Consider the following 19427-nt stretch of genomic DNA (forward strand, 5'->3'; position numbering starts at 1 on the left):
AAATTTCAAAATTCAAAATTTGAAGCCATGACGATCAAAATTCAAAATTCAAAACAAGGGATCTTCGCCATATCTCACTTGAGAGTTTAACTCTAATATGCAAAAAAGAAGAAAATCGCCTAGGCAAAACTCGAAATTAGATGGCTTCAACGTGATCTCCTTCAAATGAACGTCCTCTTTATCAATTGGCCACCCTTGGGGATGTCTTTGACGTGATCTTCAACGTCCTTGGCAAGTTCGCTCAATATGGAAACTAAGGTTCGCACCTCCTTTGAATGATGCTTCGCACCACCTTTGGATAGAAATTCGCACCTTGAACACAATTCGCACTTCTCCTTCCAAGATCGCATGTGAGATGATAAAAAGATAATGTGAAAATGAAAATTTTCACCCTCCCTTTATAAGCGCTCACCTCATATTTACCTCTAGGCCGACTTTGCCAAAATAAAGAAATTAAAATGATTTTTAAATAAATAACAAAGGCCGACTTTTATAAATAAATCCAAGCGCTTCAATTTTTATTATATAAAATAATAATTAATTAATTAAATGCCATCGTTTTTAATTAATAAACTCGATTTTTTAAAAGGCAAAAATCAATTAATTAATGTTTTAGCACAATTTTAAATGCTATTTAATTGAATTTTCAAACTTATCGATTTTTAGCATTTAAAATAAATTCAAAAAATGTTTGTTAGCGCCAAAATTTGAAGGTGGAAAAGTACAAACCTCATCGCCCTGGTCCCTGACTGAGGGACAAGAGCGATCTACCATTTTAGCCTGGAATCTCGTGCTTTTGACGTTTAAAATCTCCATCCTTACGTTGAAATTGGCATTTTTGCTAGGAATTTCAAACTTGGTTAACTTGACCTTGTAAATGAATGCCTCCTGAGGTGATATCGCCCTGGTCCCTTGGAGAGGGACAGGAGCGATCTAGGTGTTTTCTCCTTGATCTTGCTTGTTCGATCACCAATCTTTATCATAAGGCAAACAAGAACATTGTTTCTTCATTCTACCTTTACTTCACTTGGTTTTTACAAGGTACTTTGATGCTTAAACAGATTATCGCCCTGGTCCCTTGGTGAGGGACAGGAGCGAACCTTGTATCTTAGCCTAAATTGGTAATATTTTGACGTTCACTTCTCTTGTGTCGCCTTCCAAATGATATCCTTGATCTTATGTACCTTGGCTTTGACGTGACCTTGAAGGAAATGAGTGATTTAATGAAAAATCGCCCTGGTCCCTGACTGAGGGACAGGAGCAATATAGCTTCCTTGTCCAAATTGATCACCTTTTAACGCTTAATTTCTTTACATATCATCTTCTTAAGATACCTTTGATATTTTGTGACCTCGCATAACCTTGTCTTGACATGATTTTTGAAGGAATTGGCCAATATGGTAAATATCGCCCTGGTCCCTGACTGAGGGACAGGAGCGAACTTCAATGTCCTGGGCTCATGCTTGCTTTCATCAACTTGCCATTGCTTTCATCGTGTAAAATGAAGTCCCTTGATCCCTCTTGGCCACTTGATACTTGATAAACCTTTGAAACTTAGGCCATCATGAAGATTTCGCTCTGGTCCCTGGCTGAGGGACAGGAGCTACACTGAATTTCGCCCTGGTCCCTGACTGAGGGACAGGAGCGAACTTTGCATTTTTGGTCCGTTTTCCTTCACGAAGGCACTTCAAGTTATATTCAATTGATAAAACATATCTCCTTTGATCTCTTCAAATCGTCAAGTTGTTCAAATCTTGCGAGGACAAGGCAATGTTTGATTTTGAGCTTCGGTCCTTCACTGAGGGACAGGAGCGATTTTTACTCCTGGGACATTTCCACGCTTGTGAAATTCTTCAATTTATATCCAACGGAAAGATTATGCCTCCCTTTATCACTTCTACTTTGAAATTCGTTTGGATCCTGCAAGGACAGTAAGATTTTTGAAAACGAGCTCCGGTCCTTCACTGAGGGACAGGAGCGATTTTGCTCCTACAGGCCAAAATATCATGATTTCGGGACTACAATCACTTCACAAGGCAAAAACAAATCATTTCCCATGTCCAGGATCAAATATCAAAAAAACTCAAAATTTGGTCAAAATTACTCACTTGGACAAAATTCACAATTTCATCATCAATACTTAGACAAATTCACTCAAAATTCCAAAAAATAGACCAACTCACTTAGCCTCTGGCGAATTCTCTTTATTCAAAATTGCATCCTGCGAGAGGAAGCTCAAAAAAGCTCTCAAGACCGACTGGACTCTGGCCTGAAAACGTCAAAACGGGAACCCTAAGGCTTGACCCTAAATCCAGACAACTGACAAACTACCAAAACCCTAAAAAGGCAGAGAAAAAGAACAGGCAAAACGAGCAAAAAAGAAGGGGCCCCCATTTGCATGGGGCGATGTGTGAAATGGTCACAACACGTAGTCAACTGGAATCATTCAGCTTAAGCCTAACTTCAATTGTCGCTTCTTCATTGATATGCATCAACCTGATGGTGTCTATGCCTGCAGTGATGATTTGAACATCATAAAGCTTCCCTTCGAAGATCGCACTAGCCTTGTGGAGATGGTCCTACGATGTCAAAACAAGACCTAGTTAGAGTTTCATCAAAGATCAATCATTGCTCCTACATTCTTAGTATTAGGATTAGATCCTCTCTTCGCCCTCATCTTTTTTCTATTTTTCAAGTCAAAGCTAGTAAAATCCTGTGTCCAGCAATATTCAAAGCAAATCAGAAGTTCAGGCATCAAATGTAAGTCCCCTTGTGATTCCAGCAAATCACATCATACCACAGAGAGCTTATCCACACGTAGAGACCCTACATACAAGAACCTTGGAGTCATCCTGATTGATCCTTTTTCGCGATATCTTCAGCAATCAGAGGCTTTATTCAAGAGAGGATAAGGTACCTTTAGGTATTTTATTCTGTGTTTGATAGTGTACAAAATACACGTCAACAGGTACCGAGGTTACCATAAGGGCAGAGCCATTAGTGGTTTAACTTTATTAGTAATCTAGTTATGTATATCATAATATATCAGACATACTGTGAAAGATTGAAGTGTTCGAGGCCTTCGATATCCAGAGCATTCCTAGAAGTCAAAACAAGCATGCTGATAGGCTTGCAGCGATTGGTGCTCAATTCGACATACCAGCGCATGTTGCAAGTGAGGAGCAACACATCAAGCTTGTTGTAAGACTTGTTGTCCCAGACAATCAAGTAAATTGGCAAGTGTTCGAAAGCGATTAGTAGATCATCAACTTCTTGCAAAATGAAGCAGAATTTTCTGCTAAAAATCAGTCTAAGCTGCAAGACCGGTATGGAGATCAAATAATGCAGCTCAACTCCAACAAGTTGCCTAAAGGTCTAGTTACCTTGGAAGGCATTTTCAACTTGAATATCATTTGAAGAAGAAGATGAACCTGGCTGCAAAAAGGGGTGATTCCAAGCCTGTTGTTGTCGCCGAAGGTAGGTCTCTAAACTTGGGCAAGGTGTGTTCCTCAACTGAACAAGAGGCCTTTGTTGAACTTTGCCAAAAATATGATGACATAGTTGCTTGGACCTATGAGGACTTGAAGGGTTTTGACCCTTGCTTAGCCCAGCATACTATAGAGCTAAACATGGATGCAAATGTAATGTCCCCACCTTTTTAGCATCTCAGTGGTGTTCTTAGCCTTTACATTCTCCGAAGGCTAAGTGGAGAAATAAGGAGAAATTGATTAAATTAATTTCTTATTAAATCATTAAATAAAATAAAATAAAAAAAGGTGACTTTATATTTAATTAATTTAATTAAAAGTGACTTAAGTGATTTATTTAAATATTTTAATGTTATTATAAAGTTATAAAGTAACTTTATAATAATAAAGTCACTTTAATATTATAATGTGTGAATATGTCTTTAATCCCACATTGGCCAAGAAAGTGTTCGAGGTCTCATAAGAAAGAATAAAAAGGGACTTAAGAGCTCAATTTATATCATCCATCTAGAGAATTGATATTTGTTTGTTATGAACTTGGGAGAAGAAGCCAAGGGTTTCTGATTCAGTCAGCCATTGGAGAGTGACAATTCTTCAGTGTTGCAACCATTTGAGGTGGTGAAATATCCACTGAATTTGGCATTTCAGGAGAGCTTCATTCTGGAGTTCTATTTGGGCTTTAAAAAGAAGGGAAGACATCTAGGGTATGCAGATTTTCGAATATATATCAATTGCAGACCTACAGTTTCATTTGGCAGCCATTAAAAATCAGAATTGAAGCAATCATTTCAAGATACAATTGCTGCTACAGTACCCGCGCTACAGTAGACGCTACAGTACTCGCGCTACAGTAATCCGTGAATAGTGAAACGCTACAGTGGCGTGAATAGTGACGTGCTACAGTACTAAGAAATCAGGCATTTAATTGGCAAACTATTCGTAGCTACAGCAGGAACATGTTTAATTGGCAGTCCATTGAAGAGTGGAGACCATCATTTGCAGCAAGCATTTTACATATCAGGTTCTCTAATTTTGCTGTCATAAGTTTTGGAAATTACATGTTATACCTTTGTAACTATTTGGTGTGAGAATAACTAATAAAAACTTCATTATGCTGCTGCCACATAATTTCTAGTTTGCATGCCAAGTGTTTGATGATTTGTCAAGCAGCTGTAGTTGTTATTTTTAGTTACTTATATGCATCAAAATCAATTGGCATATCATTTCTATGACATTGTTAGTCAATCTTTCATGGTTAGAGGCATTCAAAACATTAATTGCAGTGTACAAGACCCAAACAATACAAACAGAAAACTCATAACAGCAAGTACAGACTTTGCAAGACAAGTGTTTGACAAAATTCCCAAGGGTAGAAATCAATGATTTAAGGGCAAAGTTAGTAAGGGTTCTTACAGCAAAGCCAATTAGACAAAAACAAAGCCCAATAAACCCCAAGATTGAGCCACTAATGAGGAAGGAGTTGGCCAAGCTCATAGAAGCCAATACCATCTTCCCTATCAAGAACTACTCTTGGGTGGCCAACCTCGTCCCTATAAGGAAGAAAATGGGGAAATCAAGCTATGTGTAGACTTTAGGGATCTCAATAGAGCCTCCCTCAAGGATCACTATCCCCTTCCCTCTATGGAGCAGATTCTCCAAAAGGTCAGTGGCTCGAAAAGATTTTCATTCTTGGATGGGTATTCAGGCTACAATCAGATCTTGGTCCAAGAATCAGACCAATAAAAGACTGCATTTATTACTAAGTGAGGTACCTATGCTTATTGTAAAATGCCCTTTGGGCTAACCAATGCAGGCACCATGTTTCAAAGAGCAATGGACATGGCTTTCAAGGGGGTATGAGCAAAATTTGTGCTTATATACCTTGATGACATAACTGTTTATTCAAAGCATGTTGCTGACCATCTTGGTCATCTTGAGCAGGTGTTCATGAAATGCAAGGAGTATGGTGTGTCCTTGAACCCTAGCAAGTGTGTATTTGCTACTGATCAAGGAAGATTGCTAGGACACATCGTATCCAAGGAGGACTTGACCATTGATCCAGAGCGAGTGGAGGCTATTCTTTCTCTTCCACTCCCCAGTCACAAGAAAGGATTGCAAATTTTCCTTGGTAGGATCAACTTCGTGAAGAGGTTCATTCCCAACCTTGCCACCATGGCAAAACCCCTCACTTCCATGTTGAAGAAAAACTTGGTTTTCAGTTGGACCAAATAGGTTATGTCTATTTTCATTTAAAATAGAATGAAATAGCAGCTTAACTGCATTCATATTTCTTACAGTTCAACTGCAAGCGTTCTATATAGCAAAATTTGAAACCACTTCTCAAGTTAAGAACAAAAAGATTTAACCATGCCATTGCCTGGTGTATGAGTGACCCCAGGTGCATGTATGGAGGTTAGAATTTGCTGAATATCAAAAGGGGAGAAAGTTTCCCACAAGTCACACTTACAAACAAGCTAACACAACATATACATGGGAGAAAGCCATGAAACATAGACTTATAATGAAGATAAGAAAATATACACAACATGCATAAGTTGAAGAGAGGCAAGAATGATGTTTCAATTCATTCTTAGGCCAATGGCCAAACTTACAGTTTCAAAAATGCAAGGAAATATACAAATCTTCAAGAGAAGTGAAAGAGCAAAGAGTAGCTCAAGCTAGTAGGGAGAGAAACCTTTACATTGAGGCTTAACAACCTATATATAGCAAATTGGTCATAGGGAAGAGACCAATGGTCAAAGAAGGGAAGCCTTGACCTTGGCATACATAGAGGAATGTCATTTTGGGAAGGTAGGGAAGTGCACGGATCTGATATGGTTGTGCGTGCAAGAAACCCATCCATACCCTGACAAGGCAATTCCAAGAAGTACTTCTAGAAGGTAGATTGCCTGACATTCCAAAGTCAGAGTGTACAGACCTGACATGAAGGTCATCAAGTAACCATAAATAAGCATGGCCCTGGACTCAATTTGATGGCAATCGTGCAAATAACATTAAAGGCACCCCTATAGCTCCATGAATGAAGGTGGACAAGTTGTAGGAGTTGGTGGAGCATTAAGAGCCTTCGGTGTTGATCACGCCATCTGGAAGTGTTGATGTCACCGAAGGTCGGACGTCACGCCTTCAGGAAAACGTTGCAAGGGAAGAGGAGGTGGGAACCTTGTAGTCCGAAGGAATGAGAGGGAGGAGTACTCCGGGTTATGGAGTCCGGGGAGACAGTATACCTCTTCCCAAAGGGAATCGATAGACTGGTTCCCTGCATTTCGTAATTTGGAAGGAAAGGGAAGTCTGAGTTATGGAGTCCTGGGAGACAGTATACCTCTTCCCAAAGAGGGAAGGGGCCGATTGGTTCCCCGCATTCCATAATCCGGAAGGAAAGGGAAGTTCAGATTACAGAGTCTAGGGAGACAGTATACCTCTTCCCAAAGAGGGAAGGGGTAGACTGTTTTCCCGCATTGTGTAATCCAGAAGGAAAGGGAAGTTCGGGTTACAGAGTTCGGGGAGACAACATACCTCTTCCCAAAGAGGGAAGGGGTAGACATATTGTCCGCATTTCGTAATCCAAAAGGAAAGGGAACTTCAGGTTATGGAGTCCGGGGAGACAGTATACCTAAGTCACAAGGTTCGAATTCGGTAACAATAAAATTTGGGTGAAGTCTGGCAAGGGTAAAATTAAAATAAAATTCAACATTAAATTCGCGTTATATAAATGTGTAACTTAAAATAAAATAATATTATATTAGATATATTTGTTAAATTTAATTTAAATATGTTAAAGTTATATTATATTTGTTAAATATAATTTTAATATTTTAAATCTATTGAATTTTATATAAAAAAAAGTTTAAAATCTAAATTGAATATTTAAAAATATGACAGTTTTATTTATAAAATCTTAATATTAAAAATTAAAAATAAAATAAAACAATGTATAATTTAATTTAACTAAAATAATACTTGACATTTGTAATGCTATAAACATGCATTGTTTAAAATTTATAGTGCATAATTAAATTTTATAGATGAAAAAAGACCTTTCAAAAATAAAATAATATATTAAATATAATGTAAACAAAATAAGATTTGACATGACAAACATATATTGTTGAAAATTTAAAATACTTTATAAAATATTTAGATGAAAAAACCTAACAAAGAAATAAATAACAGAAAAAGCGCTAAAATAATATTCACGGCCTCCTTGGATGCCCAGGAGCCATGGACAAGGTCACGAGGAGCGGGAAATGGACGAAATGGCACACAAAAGTCGCAGGGTTAACACAGAAGAACAAAAAGATTTGGATGGCTGTTGGCGAAAATGGAAGGTATCCTGCAACAAATGCAGCTTGATAGACCAGCAATTCTTTTCTCTCAGTAGTGGCTCGACCTCCATTCCACAAAGAGCTGAAACGTGACTATAAAACATGCCCTTTTTCCTGCAACTCGAAAATATTTGCACTCCAGAAATATGTTCATGGTTCATATGGAATGAATTAAAAAACAATGTGATTTCGAACAAAACCCTTCATGCCTTCCTGTTTTCTTCTGCTGTGAAGTCAGTGTTTCATAAGAAAAATAACTCGAAAACCAAAAAAAAACGTTTTCCAAAACCCTAAAAAATGCATCTCCTAGGTATTGTGCATCTCCTAGGTATTTTGATTGATTCTTTTTGTCAATTCTGGGTGGGGAGAGAAACATCTCTTATCTTGGTGCATCACCTCCTTTCATTTTAGCATTTCCTTCTTCCCCTCTTCTCTGCACGCTGTTAGGATAGGTTTAGAAGTAGAATTTAGAGTGTTGAATTGGTTACATACTTGCACTTGGATTGAGAAGGAAGTCGGCCTTCTCCGAAGATTCAGCCCCTTTGAGCAAGGTCCCACACTTCGGGGTTGTTTCTATGTTTCACAGGGTTGTTGGGTTGATAGCTCAGCAAGGGTGCAAACTTTTGTGACAGCAGTTTCTTTAATTTTCTCTTCAACCCTTGCAAGATTTAGTACTAAGTCTCATTCAGTCTCATCTTTAATAGGTAATGTGCCCTTTATTGTCTTCTTCTTTGGTCTTTGTTCCCTTTTTGGTTGTTGCTTGTAAACCAGCTTTGGAGTATTTGGTGGGGAAAGCTTCCTAATTCTATTAGGGGGGTAGAGGTGCCCCTACCCACTTCTCATGTAAGTAATGAGTTGGAGCCCTTCTTGGAAATTCCTATGGATGTAGTGGTATCAAATGTTCTAGCCAAATAAATACCTTAGTCGGCTTTGGTGAATTATTTACCTGTTGTTACTAAGTACTTAAAAGTTGAGGTGTTAGTTTCCCCTCCCTCAAAAAGGATGCTGCCAAGTGGTGGATGGGGATTGTGGACTTTGGTTTCAAACTGGAAAGCTGCATCTAGAAAGATGGCTACTTCACAGATGGTTCTGCATTCTCTAGACAAAAGGCATCCTAGTTTGTCTTAATTAGATGATCTTGGGCTTTTTATGCTATCTAGAATATTTTGTATTGGCTTTTGGGTCTGGGTCCATATAGGACCCACAACTAAATGATCCAAGGAAAAATACATCTGAAATTAAAAACAAGCTAAAGGACAGAAGTGACCACAATAATATATCAAGATAAAATATTAATGATAAATTGATTTCGTAAACATGAAATATGTACAAAGATTGCATCCAAAGGTTTGCAATTACTAATATTTTAAAAGCACACACAAACAATCCTGGTACTTCAGGTTATGTCTATTTTCATTTAAAATAGAATGAAATAGCAGCCTAACTGCATTCATATTTCTTACAGTTCAACTGCAAGCGTTCTATATAGCAAAATTTGAAACCACTTCTCAAGTTATTTATATAGAGAAAAACATTAGCAAAAAGGAATTCACAAATTTTGTAAAGAAAATATTACTAAGGTCTTCAAGAGCGGACATATCCTTAGCTTGATATGTCTCAATTTATTATAAAATGAAATAATTTTATTTAACAAAAAAGGTGCCTTCTGATACAGAAGGCAGAAAGTAAAACCATAACACAAAATTTTACATACATAAAAGTCAAGGCGCATGCTCCCCATCCATCGATACTTCTCAGACTCAATATCAATATCAGCTACAAGTCCTGGAATGTTCATTATCTTGTAATTAGAACTTTAAAGTGGCTACAATATAAGCATTTAAGCTATGAAAAAGAATACTAAAAAAGACTTTCCACAAGGGTACAACAACATATTAGAAAACTATTTGGGCAAGAATAAGCAAATTTTTCATTATGGCTACTTATCAGGCCAGCTACCTCATTTATAACACAACAATAATATAAGCATCAGATGTTTCATTTCCACATACCCCATGTAAGCATCAACACACTGAACGACCTCACTTGTCCCTGTGTAACAACAGCCACATCTAATGCTTGCTTGTGACCTAAAAAGAAAAATTATATCTTAGCTCAAAAGTACTTATATGAAACATTCTGAAATTAATTTACTTCCTTGAACTAATTCTTAAAAACTTTTCTTTTCTTTCATTCTTTCATGTTAAACTTTTTTCTCAGGCCAATCAACATTGAATTATAGAAAAGAAAGCTTGTATGACAAGAATATTAAATAAATTAAATGATCAGCAAAAACTTAGACCAGAAGCAAAAATGAAAGGCACATACCCTTGATAACTGCAAAAGTTGCATTCATAGCAATACAAGGCTCATTAGCATGATCCATCAAAGATTTAATCATGCCATTGCCTGTGCCTGCAGGATAAAATAAAATATTACATGCTAACTCCAATATGAGAAAAAAATGAGAGAATTTTTCAACAGATGCCTTAGGAAATAGAATAATCCATCAGAAACTTTTTAAATACAGTGCACAGTAATTATTAATTATTAAAATGTTTGTCAATAGGAACACAGAGTTGGAACACTACTTGCTATCTGAGTAAGATCTAGCTAATATAAAATTTTAATAGACAAAACTTAGATATACTTCGTGATTCCTTCTTGCAAAAAATCTTTGAACATAAATCTCAAGACCTCTATCAAAGATGACATGCTACTTCTGATTTTAATTGTCAGGAAATTGTTTTCATAATGCCCAAAAACTATGTATTATTCCCACCTGAGATGAAATGCCCACGTTCATGCTGCAAAATGAATAACTGAATTAGAGTAACTCTTCATTATATGTCACTGCAACTAGTCTATGAGAGACTAAATCCTTGGCTGTACACAGAGTGACCATATTATTCTTGACTCTTTTAGGCCTGTTTTGGCACAAATAGCTATCATTTTATACACCATCTAAAAGATTATTGATAACAATAAAAGTTATTTCTAGAGGGTTTCCCTGATATTTCAGTGCTATTGTTTCAAGTATTCTAGATCTTATTCAAAAATTGAATATCAAATTCCAAATACCAAAGCTTTTAGAATATTTTTTCTTTGTGCCTGAATACAATTATTTAGTGAAAAAAATGTAGAGACTATAACAACTAATGGTTTAACTGGAAAGCAATTTTTTTAAATACTTGTAAGAAAAAAATCCCAATTACTAGCACTTACGGTTGATTCAGTTTTTATCATCCTCTATCCAGATAAGAGTGTGGCATTCATAGCAGAGCTGATATCTTGGCCTCAAAAAGACCATTAATGGTTCCATTCTGAAACAATCCTTTGGATGACAACAGTAAACCTAAAATTACATTATCAGTGGGCAAAGCAATAAAATATCCCTTGGTGGGACAAGACGCACCATAGATGGAATAAACCAAGACTTCAAGGAAAGGTTTGAATGCAATAAGTGAAAGAGTTATTTGAGAGACTAAATGTTTATATCACAATAGAGAATTCTCTTTTCTATACATTAAGATTGTGCCTCTAAGCTGCCAGCTCAGGTTCAAGTTAAATTACAGGTTTGGGTTATATATATATATATATATATATGGTAGATGAATGGTAATTAGAAGTTCAAAAAAAAGAGTGTCCACAAAGCCAATAAAAAATAACAAAAAATGCCTATTGGGATTTCTTAAAGTTACTTGGACGAATACGAAAAGAGAAGAAAAAATAGTATGGAGAGGTGGGAATACCAGCTGGCTCTGCCCAACAAAATGTGAAACACGTCTGCAGTTGTCTGCAGTGCTTATATAGCCAACTGGCTCCCTCGCATGCCCAACTAATAGGCAATCACAATTAACAAAATCCCTCCACATTGCAAGACTGAAGCAAGAAACAATGATAGACAATAGACTTGTAAAAAAATAGGCCATCACATTTTACAAAACGTGAAATACTTCTGCAGTTGTCTGCAGTGCTTATATAACCAACTGCCTCCCTCGCATTCCCAACTATTAGGCCATCGCATTTAACAAAATCTCTCCACAATAGACTTGTCAAAAAAATTGCAAGACTGAAGCAAGAAACAATGATGCCTAGAACCTCCACGTCCAGATCAAACTTGTTGTAGAAATATGACACTATGATATTGCTGCTAATTAGCTTGACACTAAAGCAATAGCCATATATGATAGCCATATCTTAGCTCCTATAATTGAGTTTGCTAGGGTAGACCCACAGGCAACTTATGGTGCTTGGATCAGACCCTAGGCAAACTCAAGGCTTTGAAGCCCCATATCTAGACCTGAATCAGACCCAACCAATATGTCACATAAAAGCGCCAAATCTAGTAACATAGTTGTGCCTTAACTGCCCAAATTACCTTAGCCCTCTAACATCCAATTTCGATCTTTTGATTTATTCAACATATTGAGTATTATAGTCATTACACAAATTTCACATAGCAAAGGCTTTATTCAAGTCTTCAAATCAAAATTCACCAACTTGATGAGCTGCTGAATACTCACACAGTTTTCCTATTAGCAAGTCATAAGACTGACTCGCTGAGAATAGGCACCATTTTTTTTGAAAAACCCACTAAGTCTTCATGGAAGTAATTGGAAATTCCAACTGTTTCACTCACCACTCCAAAATAATACACCAAAATTTCACAAAAATAGGGGAAAAATGTTGTCATGGTTTTTCACCTATACATGCCCAATTAAGCCATGCTGAACACTCCAAAAACATTGTTTTTTTAGCTTAATGAACATTGTTTTATTCCTTTTAAATAATTATGAAAATGTTATTGAAGCTTTGTGTGGTTTTGAAGGTCTTTATTTGCCCTTGGTGGTAGGGGTTCCATCCCTCAATCTTGCTTGGTATCAAGATAGGAAAGACATGAGTACTGCCCCCAAACCCAAGAGAGCACCACCCCTAGACCCCTACGAGGGGCACTGCCCCTCAACTCCATTATGATTGCTCACACTAGGATCTTACGAGGGGCACACCATCTTGATCCTATTGGGAGTCTTGCCTATAGACCCCTACCAAACACATTTGATACATTTTGTAACTATGTTTTGCATAAAGTTTATGTTTCCTTTTGAATTTAAGTGTTTTTTAATTTATGATATTGCTATCAGGATTCAACTGTGTAGTTTTTGAGTCAAACTCATTGACCCATGATTCATGAGTAGTGGTTCACAAGAACCCATCTCTCATGAGAATGAATGACGCACTTAGCACTCATTGCATCTAGGTGATGCTCACAGACATGAAGCATTGGGACTTCCTGGGAGATCACCCATCCCAGTACTACTCCAACTCGAGCATGCTTAACCATGGAGTTTCCTCGTCAAGTTTTACCAGATGTATGCCAAACTGGAAATGTTTGGCTTGTTGAGTACTCTCTGAGTTTGACTCTGTGATCTATTCTTCAGATTTCAATCCCATATCTGAAGTTCATTACCAGCTTCCAAAGCTCTATCATCTTGAATCTAATCAAGATGTCATCACCCTTATGTCTTGTAGATGCAGTGTTTTGTGCTAAGTTTTGACTCATGTAGGCACTCTTCCAAACTTGCAATGCTTCATCAAACTGAGATCATCCCCATAATGGTTGAATCCTGCTATCATCTACACAATCATTTATGCTAAGCTAACAACCAACCAAATAAGTGTTAATCTATCTAGAAAGCTATGACTAGTTTTTTTCCAATAGTAACAAATTCTGTCACTTATATTTGACTTTTCTGTTGGTTTGATTTCTATGAAGGAAGGAGCTTATCAATTCCACAGAGAAAAAGACACTTCCTACCTTTGCATTGACAATTGACAACATGAACGAGCCATGTTATTGTCTTTGGGAAGCAAACTTTTTGACACTAATTTTGCATTTTCTTCTTCAATACTAACTCCTTTTTCCCAAATTCTTTCGTTAATGGTTTCAGTTATTATTTGACAGTGTGAAATTGTTTCCATTTTGCTAGACAGCTTATGTCTCTCTGCCCATGTTCCTGGGAGATATTCTTAAGATCTAGCAAATGCAATTCAAAGTCCAAAAATGGACTTAGTCCTGTCAACTTTTAATTGACATCTACCAGCTCTATTGCATTTAATGTGATTGTATTTTAACTTTCCAGGTATAATATTTAAGCCATAAATTTATCAATTATAGATTTTTTCCCCAATTATAATGACTATGTCTATATACAACACATGTATGTCTATATTAATCAACCATAGATTAATTCAACAGTTCACTGGCAATATAGTTGTTTACATACAGCGCTTATTTTTCATGTTAGACAAAGCATCAGCATTTTTACACACAGGTTTTATATTAAATAACAATCTTCAAGTAGAACTGCTAACTTCTACTCTAGTATATGCTCATTAGAAGATGAGCATGTGACGAAAACAGCCTGATCAAACCTTTCCAATCTACAAACAAAATAAGAATAAAGTTATCTAATGGATCACAAAATAAAGTTTTTTCTCTATTATTGTAGCAAAACTACAATTGATATTGCTGAGAAACAGATTGACTGGCATATCTCAAATTAAAATTGTGTATGAAACATTAAAATCCCTATCTATGCATCAAATTAAAACTTACATATGTATAAAGTTTCCATATGATGCTATATAGTGGCCAAGATTATCCTTCTCTAGAAACAAACAATTATATTATTACATAGTTGATGTTTTAATTTTTGTTTCTATTAAAATTGATCTTACACATTGAACATAAAGCAAAGATGAAGTGACAAATTTCATACCAGCTGGTACGATTCCAAGAGGCATCTTTATTGCATTCTCCCAGTCAGGTCTCTCCAACAAACCATTTACAACCTAGACCATCATATGATATATATTAAATTCATAGGAAAAAATTATCTAAACATATATTATATCTAACACATGAAATAAGAATGGTATTATGTTAAAAGTGTTCTTCTAACGATAAATCCCAAGTCGTGTGGCATTCTTTCAATTCCATTTTGGTGTCATCATGTATAATATGCAATCTAGCAAGGTCCAAGGAGATATAAATTATATCAGCAAGGAATAATCCTACTATCACCATTACAAAAGTAACATAAACTGCATTAATTATCATATGTTCAATATGGTTCTTATACATTTAAAAATTGGTTTTAGGGGTAATATTCTCCACTAAATTGGAAATCCTTTTGGTATCAATTTTTCTCATCAAAAAAATGTGGGATTGAGTTGTTTCAAGGGTTGAGGCAAAACACATAAGTTATACAAAAAAGAGATTTCAATAGTCGTGAATTATGATAAGCTCATGGTTTCTCTTATTTGCTCATTTCAGTTTCAGTACCCATAAACATATCAAATTATCAAAGTAAGCTTTCTTCAACTATCTTAATCCTAAAGCAATCTTAAAGAGTTTACATCTAAGACATTGAATGTTAAAAACACACTGCACCACTTATCCAATTCAATAGTATAATCCTAAATGAAGATTAAAAGTACGTGTACTTTTAAAACAAATACAAGTCATCTTGAAGTATGACCTATACAAGTCATGAAAGTCTCCTCATTTACCTCAACAAGTATACCATCTCCACTAATGCAAAGAATTCCGTCATACATTGATAGATCCATAGCCTTTGCCAAATCTTTTGCATGGCACTGAAATTGAGTTTCTAGCAAAAACATAACACAAACAATCAGCAAATCCTTCTTGTTCTCATATTTTTAATATAATATCTCACTTAAGAAAACAGAAAATTTATTATTTATAAATGTAAAACAGTTACAATGAAGGGATCTAGTCTTAAAATCAGGCAATCCTTAAAAGCATATCAACCAGCTGACACAAAGAGAAGACATATCAGATATTCAGCTACACATTACAAAAAAGATACAGTTCCGGTGATAATGAAGGACATAACAAAATTGCTGTTGTGATCAGCATAATTACTTCTTAGACATGACAGAGACCTAGAACATATCAAACTATTAAAATCTGAAATACAAAAATCAGGATTAACAGTGAAAAGAGTGAGAAAACAGCTATATATTAGATGAGCAACATAATATTTCATTCTTGAAATTTGGAGAATTATTTTGACATTAGATTATAGCCAATCAAATGTGACCGCTTTTGGAAAGATCATGTGGATTTCATTAACATCCTTGAAACCAGATTAGAGACCTATGAAACTTAACAAAGGTATAACTAAAAGTGCAATAGCAAAGATAGAAAGAAAAACAAATGTTAATCAACTATCCTAAGTGGATGGACGTTATTTGCTACCAAAATAAAATGCATCAAATAAGTTTCATCATCCTCTTGTCATTCAATGCTTTCTATTAGATAACCAGCATAATACTTCATTCTTGAAATTTGGATAATGATTAACTCAATTAACTAGATAATAGCCAAACAAGTAACAACACTTTTGTCAAGATCAATAGGTTTCATTAACATGTTTTGAAGCCAAATTAGTTGCTTATGGGAACTGACTAAAAGTACAATAGTAAAGATGGGAAAAAAATTGAAAGTTAATCAACTATCCCCAGCGAATGGATATTGTTTGCTCAAAACATACAAAGATGAAATCAGTTTCATCATCCCATTTCCAGGCTCACAAATTCTCTTTTATGTTCTTGTAGATAATTAGATCTTTAAGTAAATACTCTTTCCTTCTCTTGTGTAAAAGAAGGCATAAAGTACGATGTAAGCATAGAGTGTTCAATCTATTGTGGCCTATTGCCACTTTAATTTTCCATGTCCCATGTGCTCAATATTAAGTTATTAATCTGTTAATTTGAAAGTTTAAACATTTTAAGCTTTTGTCTCTAGTTTCTATTGCTCTAACCAGTGTATTACCTACAAACTTTAGGTCAAGTTGCTGAGTCTATCTAAAGTCCTAAAGGCCCTCATCCAGCTGAAGAGGAGATTTAGACCTTTTGAAATCTACTCAATCAGGGCCCTCAGTCGAATGGGAATTCAGGTTTTCCTTTTCCCTTTCAAAGTTTCAATAGGGTTATACTATCTCTAAGTCAGGTCTTCAATCACTAGAAACCCCACTGCCAGGTCACATAGCCTCTAAGGACCAATCTCATAAAAGAGATTCTAGTCCCTATTCATAGCAGCTGATCAGATGTAATGGTTAATAGGATGAATAGACCCATAAAACACTAAATCTTATGAACCAATACACTTTGAACTTAGAAAGGAGTTCCAAACATCATCCAGTCTGTATGGTTATCATCTTCTTGAGAACTCAAGAAATGGTAGCTTCAGGAAGCAATTCAAATCACCAATCATTTTACCCAATTCAAATATGTGATCCAAAATGTTGATGCTACTTATTATCATCACAATGAGGTGCCCGTGGTATTTGATATAGATTTACATAATTGATACAAGCTCAATAATGCTAACAACCAGATTAAGTTGAATCAATAATTATTAATCCTCCTTCTGGATTGAAGACAAATTCACAAGTATTTTGCATATGAAGCCAATTAGGTCTGCTTCATATTCCTATTGTTGGAAGTAATGGACAAAGCACACAACCAGGTACCAAACAGTCAAATAATGTCCTTTACTTTTTGTTTGAACATGTAAAATATTTAAACTATGATAATGAAATAATTAAATTAAATGATTTTAAGAATGTAAACTATAGAAATATTAGAAAAACAATGAATTTACACAGAACACATGAATTTACATGCGGAAAACCATTACTGGTAAAAAACCCCAAAAATATAGCATCTATATTACAAGAACACAACCTAGGGAGACTTCTCTTCAAACTTCCACAGGCCTCTCCAATAATTTACATAAATTCAATAATATTTCACACCACCCAAAATGGTGAGGAATCCTCCCTTAAATATAGGGAGAAAGGTTGGTAAAATACCCAAAAGGGTAGTTACCATACCTTTTCAATAACAATCTTGTTTACAATTAATAAATAAATAACTTTTAATAGTTCTTTAATTTATTAATTATTCACAAGAAATGTTGAATGCTTTTCAAGCATTATGATAAAACATCATATATTATAAGAGTTTGACCCCTAATAGTATTATGTTCTAGCACTTTTTTATTAACATTGACCGTTATTGACCCTTCATCAATCTTCATATATGCCATCATTAGCTGCAGACTTTTTTTTTTTGAAGAAACAGTATTTCTTTAAAAATGTTGATGAAATATTAAGATGCTATAATTATTAAATTGCAAAACTCTCACTGCCTTATGTTCTCATATTGATAGCATCAATATACTGAGTTACTTTGTTTTGTCTGGTGTGATGACTTGTTCATGTTAATGCATAATAGCTTCGGTAAGATAAATGATTGAATGAGAGATAAATGAAGTCTCTCATTAAATCATTTATCATATCAATAACTATGATAAAACCATCAAGCAATTGAATCATCCTTGATAGTCATTCTATATTTGTATATGATCAAACAATTGATTAAATCATACTATGCATCTTCCTCATGTTCATCTATCTAATGAATCTTGTATCTAGATGAATATCGATCTAACATAATGATGACTCCGATTAATATATTATTGGATTGCATTAGATTGGGTTGCATATTATATCGGGGTGCATATAGTATATATCGAATGCATATCGGGTAGTATTATGTTAGTCACCGATAGTTATCGGTGTGTTAGTCTACACCGATAGTTATCAGTTGTCAAGGCTAACACACCGATAACTATTGGCTGTTAGCATTGACAGCCACTGATATACTATCGGGTGGTAGCGCTTGGTAAACACCGAAAATCTTCGGTTATACTCCACACCGATTGACATTTACGTAACATGCAGTTTATTAGTACTAACAATAAGACACGATCAAGTAATGTCTTGATCGGTCATGACCGATCAAGGCATTGCTTGACCGTGCCTTGTTTGTCATATACTTATAGTAAGTGGCATTCGTGAGATAGGATATAGAAAATATTAAATGCTCCTTTCATCTGCCACAAGCAAGAAGATAGTTAGACATATACAATAAGAATGTAATAATACATATCAGATAATAGAAATATATCTTGCATATTGAATTGAGAATTGAACAATATTAACAGTTCATTTGTCTGTTAAATATTTTCCAGGAACTGCTTTTCATTTTGGAAGAAATTTACTTTATTAAGGAAAAATTCACAATTTTAATTCTAGCTTGCAACAAATGCTGGGTAATCTAGCAAAATATCAGTAAATAGGGACTAGAGGCAAACAACATTAAAAATTTACCACAAGCAAATAATCAGTAGTTCCAATAAATAGTCACAAATTTTTAGCTGAAATATTTTTATTTTTTATTTTTACGAGGATTTGATGGTAATAGGGCCCTCACACCTAACAATCAACATATGGGGATGATGCTTTAACTATCACTCTACCAGCAGGGATACCAATGCCTTACAATTCAACCTACGGAGATACCACTTTCTTACAATTCAACCTATAGAGATGCTATCTTACCACTCAACCTGCAACAATACTGCTTTCCTACAATTCAACCTACAGGTCTACTGAGCACTATTGTCTTCTTGCAGGGGCTATAGCTCTCTTATCTT

General features: G+C 35.4%; 1 protein-coding gene across 4 annotated transcripts in view; it reads right to left on the reverse strand.

Annotated features, from left to right (window-relative positions):
• Nucleotides 1-19427, reverse strand: part of LOC131039851 (sphingosine kinase 2) — a 66415-nt gene that overhangs the window by 41857 nt on the left and 5131 nt on the right. For all 4 annotated transcript variants that reach the window (XM_057972704.2, XM_057972702.2, XM_057972706.2 and 1 more), the window contains exons 3-7: nt 15407-15507; nt 14614-14686; nt 10160-10246; nt 9844-9921; nt 9546-9616 (exon numbers count right to left, since the gene is read on the reverse strand). In XM_057972704.2, coding sequence (XP_057828687.2) covers nt 9546-9616; nt 9844-9921; nt 10160-10246; nt 14614-14686; nt 15407-15507 — 410 coding nt within the window. The remainder of the gene's footprint in view (nt 1-9545; nt 9617-9843; nt 9922-10159; nt 10247-14613; nt 14687-15406; nt 15508-19427) is intronic.

Source organism: Cryptomeria japonica, chromosome 7, assembly GCF_030272615.1.
Source record: "Cryptomeria japonica chromosome 7, Sugi_1.0, whole genome shotgun sequence".
In the NCBI taxonomy this organism is placed as follows: domain Eukaryota; kingdom Viridiplantae; phylum Streptophyta; class Pinopsida; order Cupressales; family Cupressaceae; genus Cryptomeria; species Cryptomeria japonica.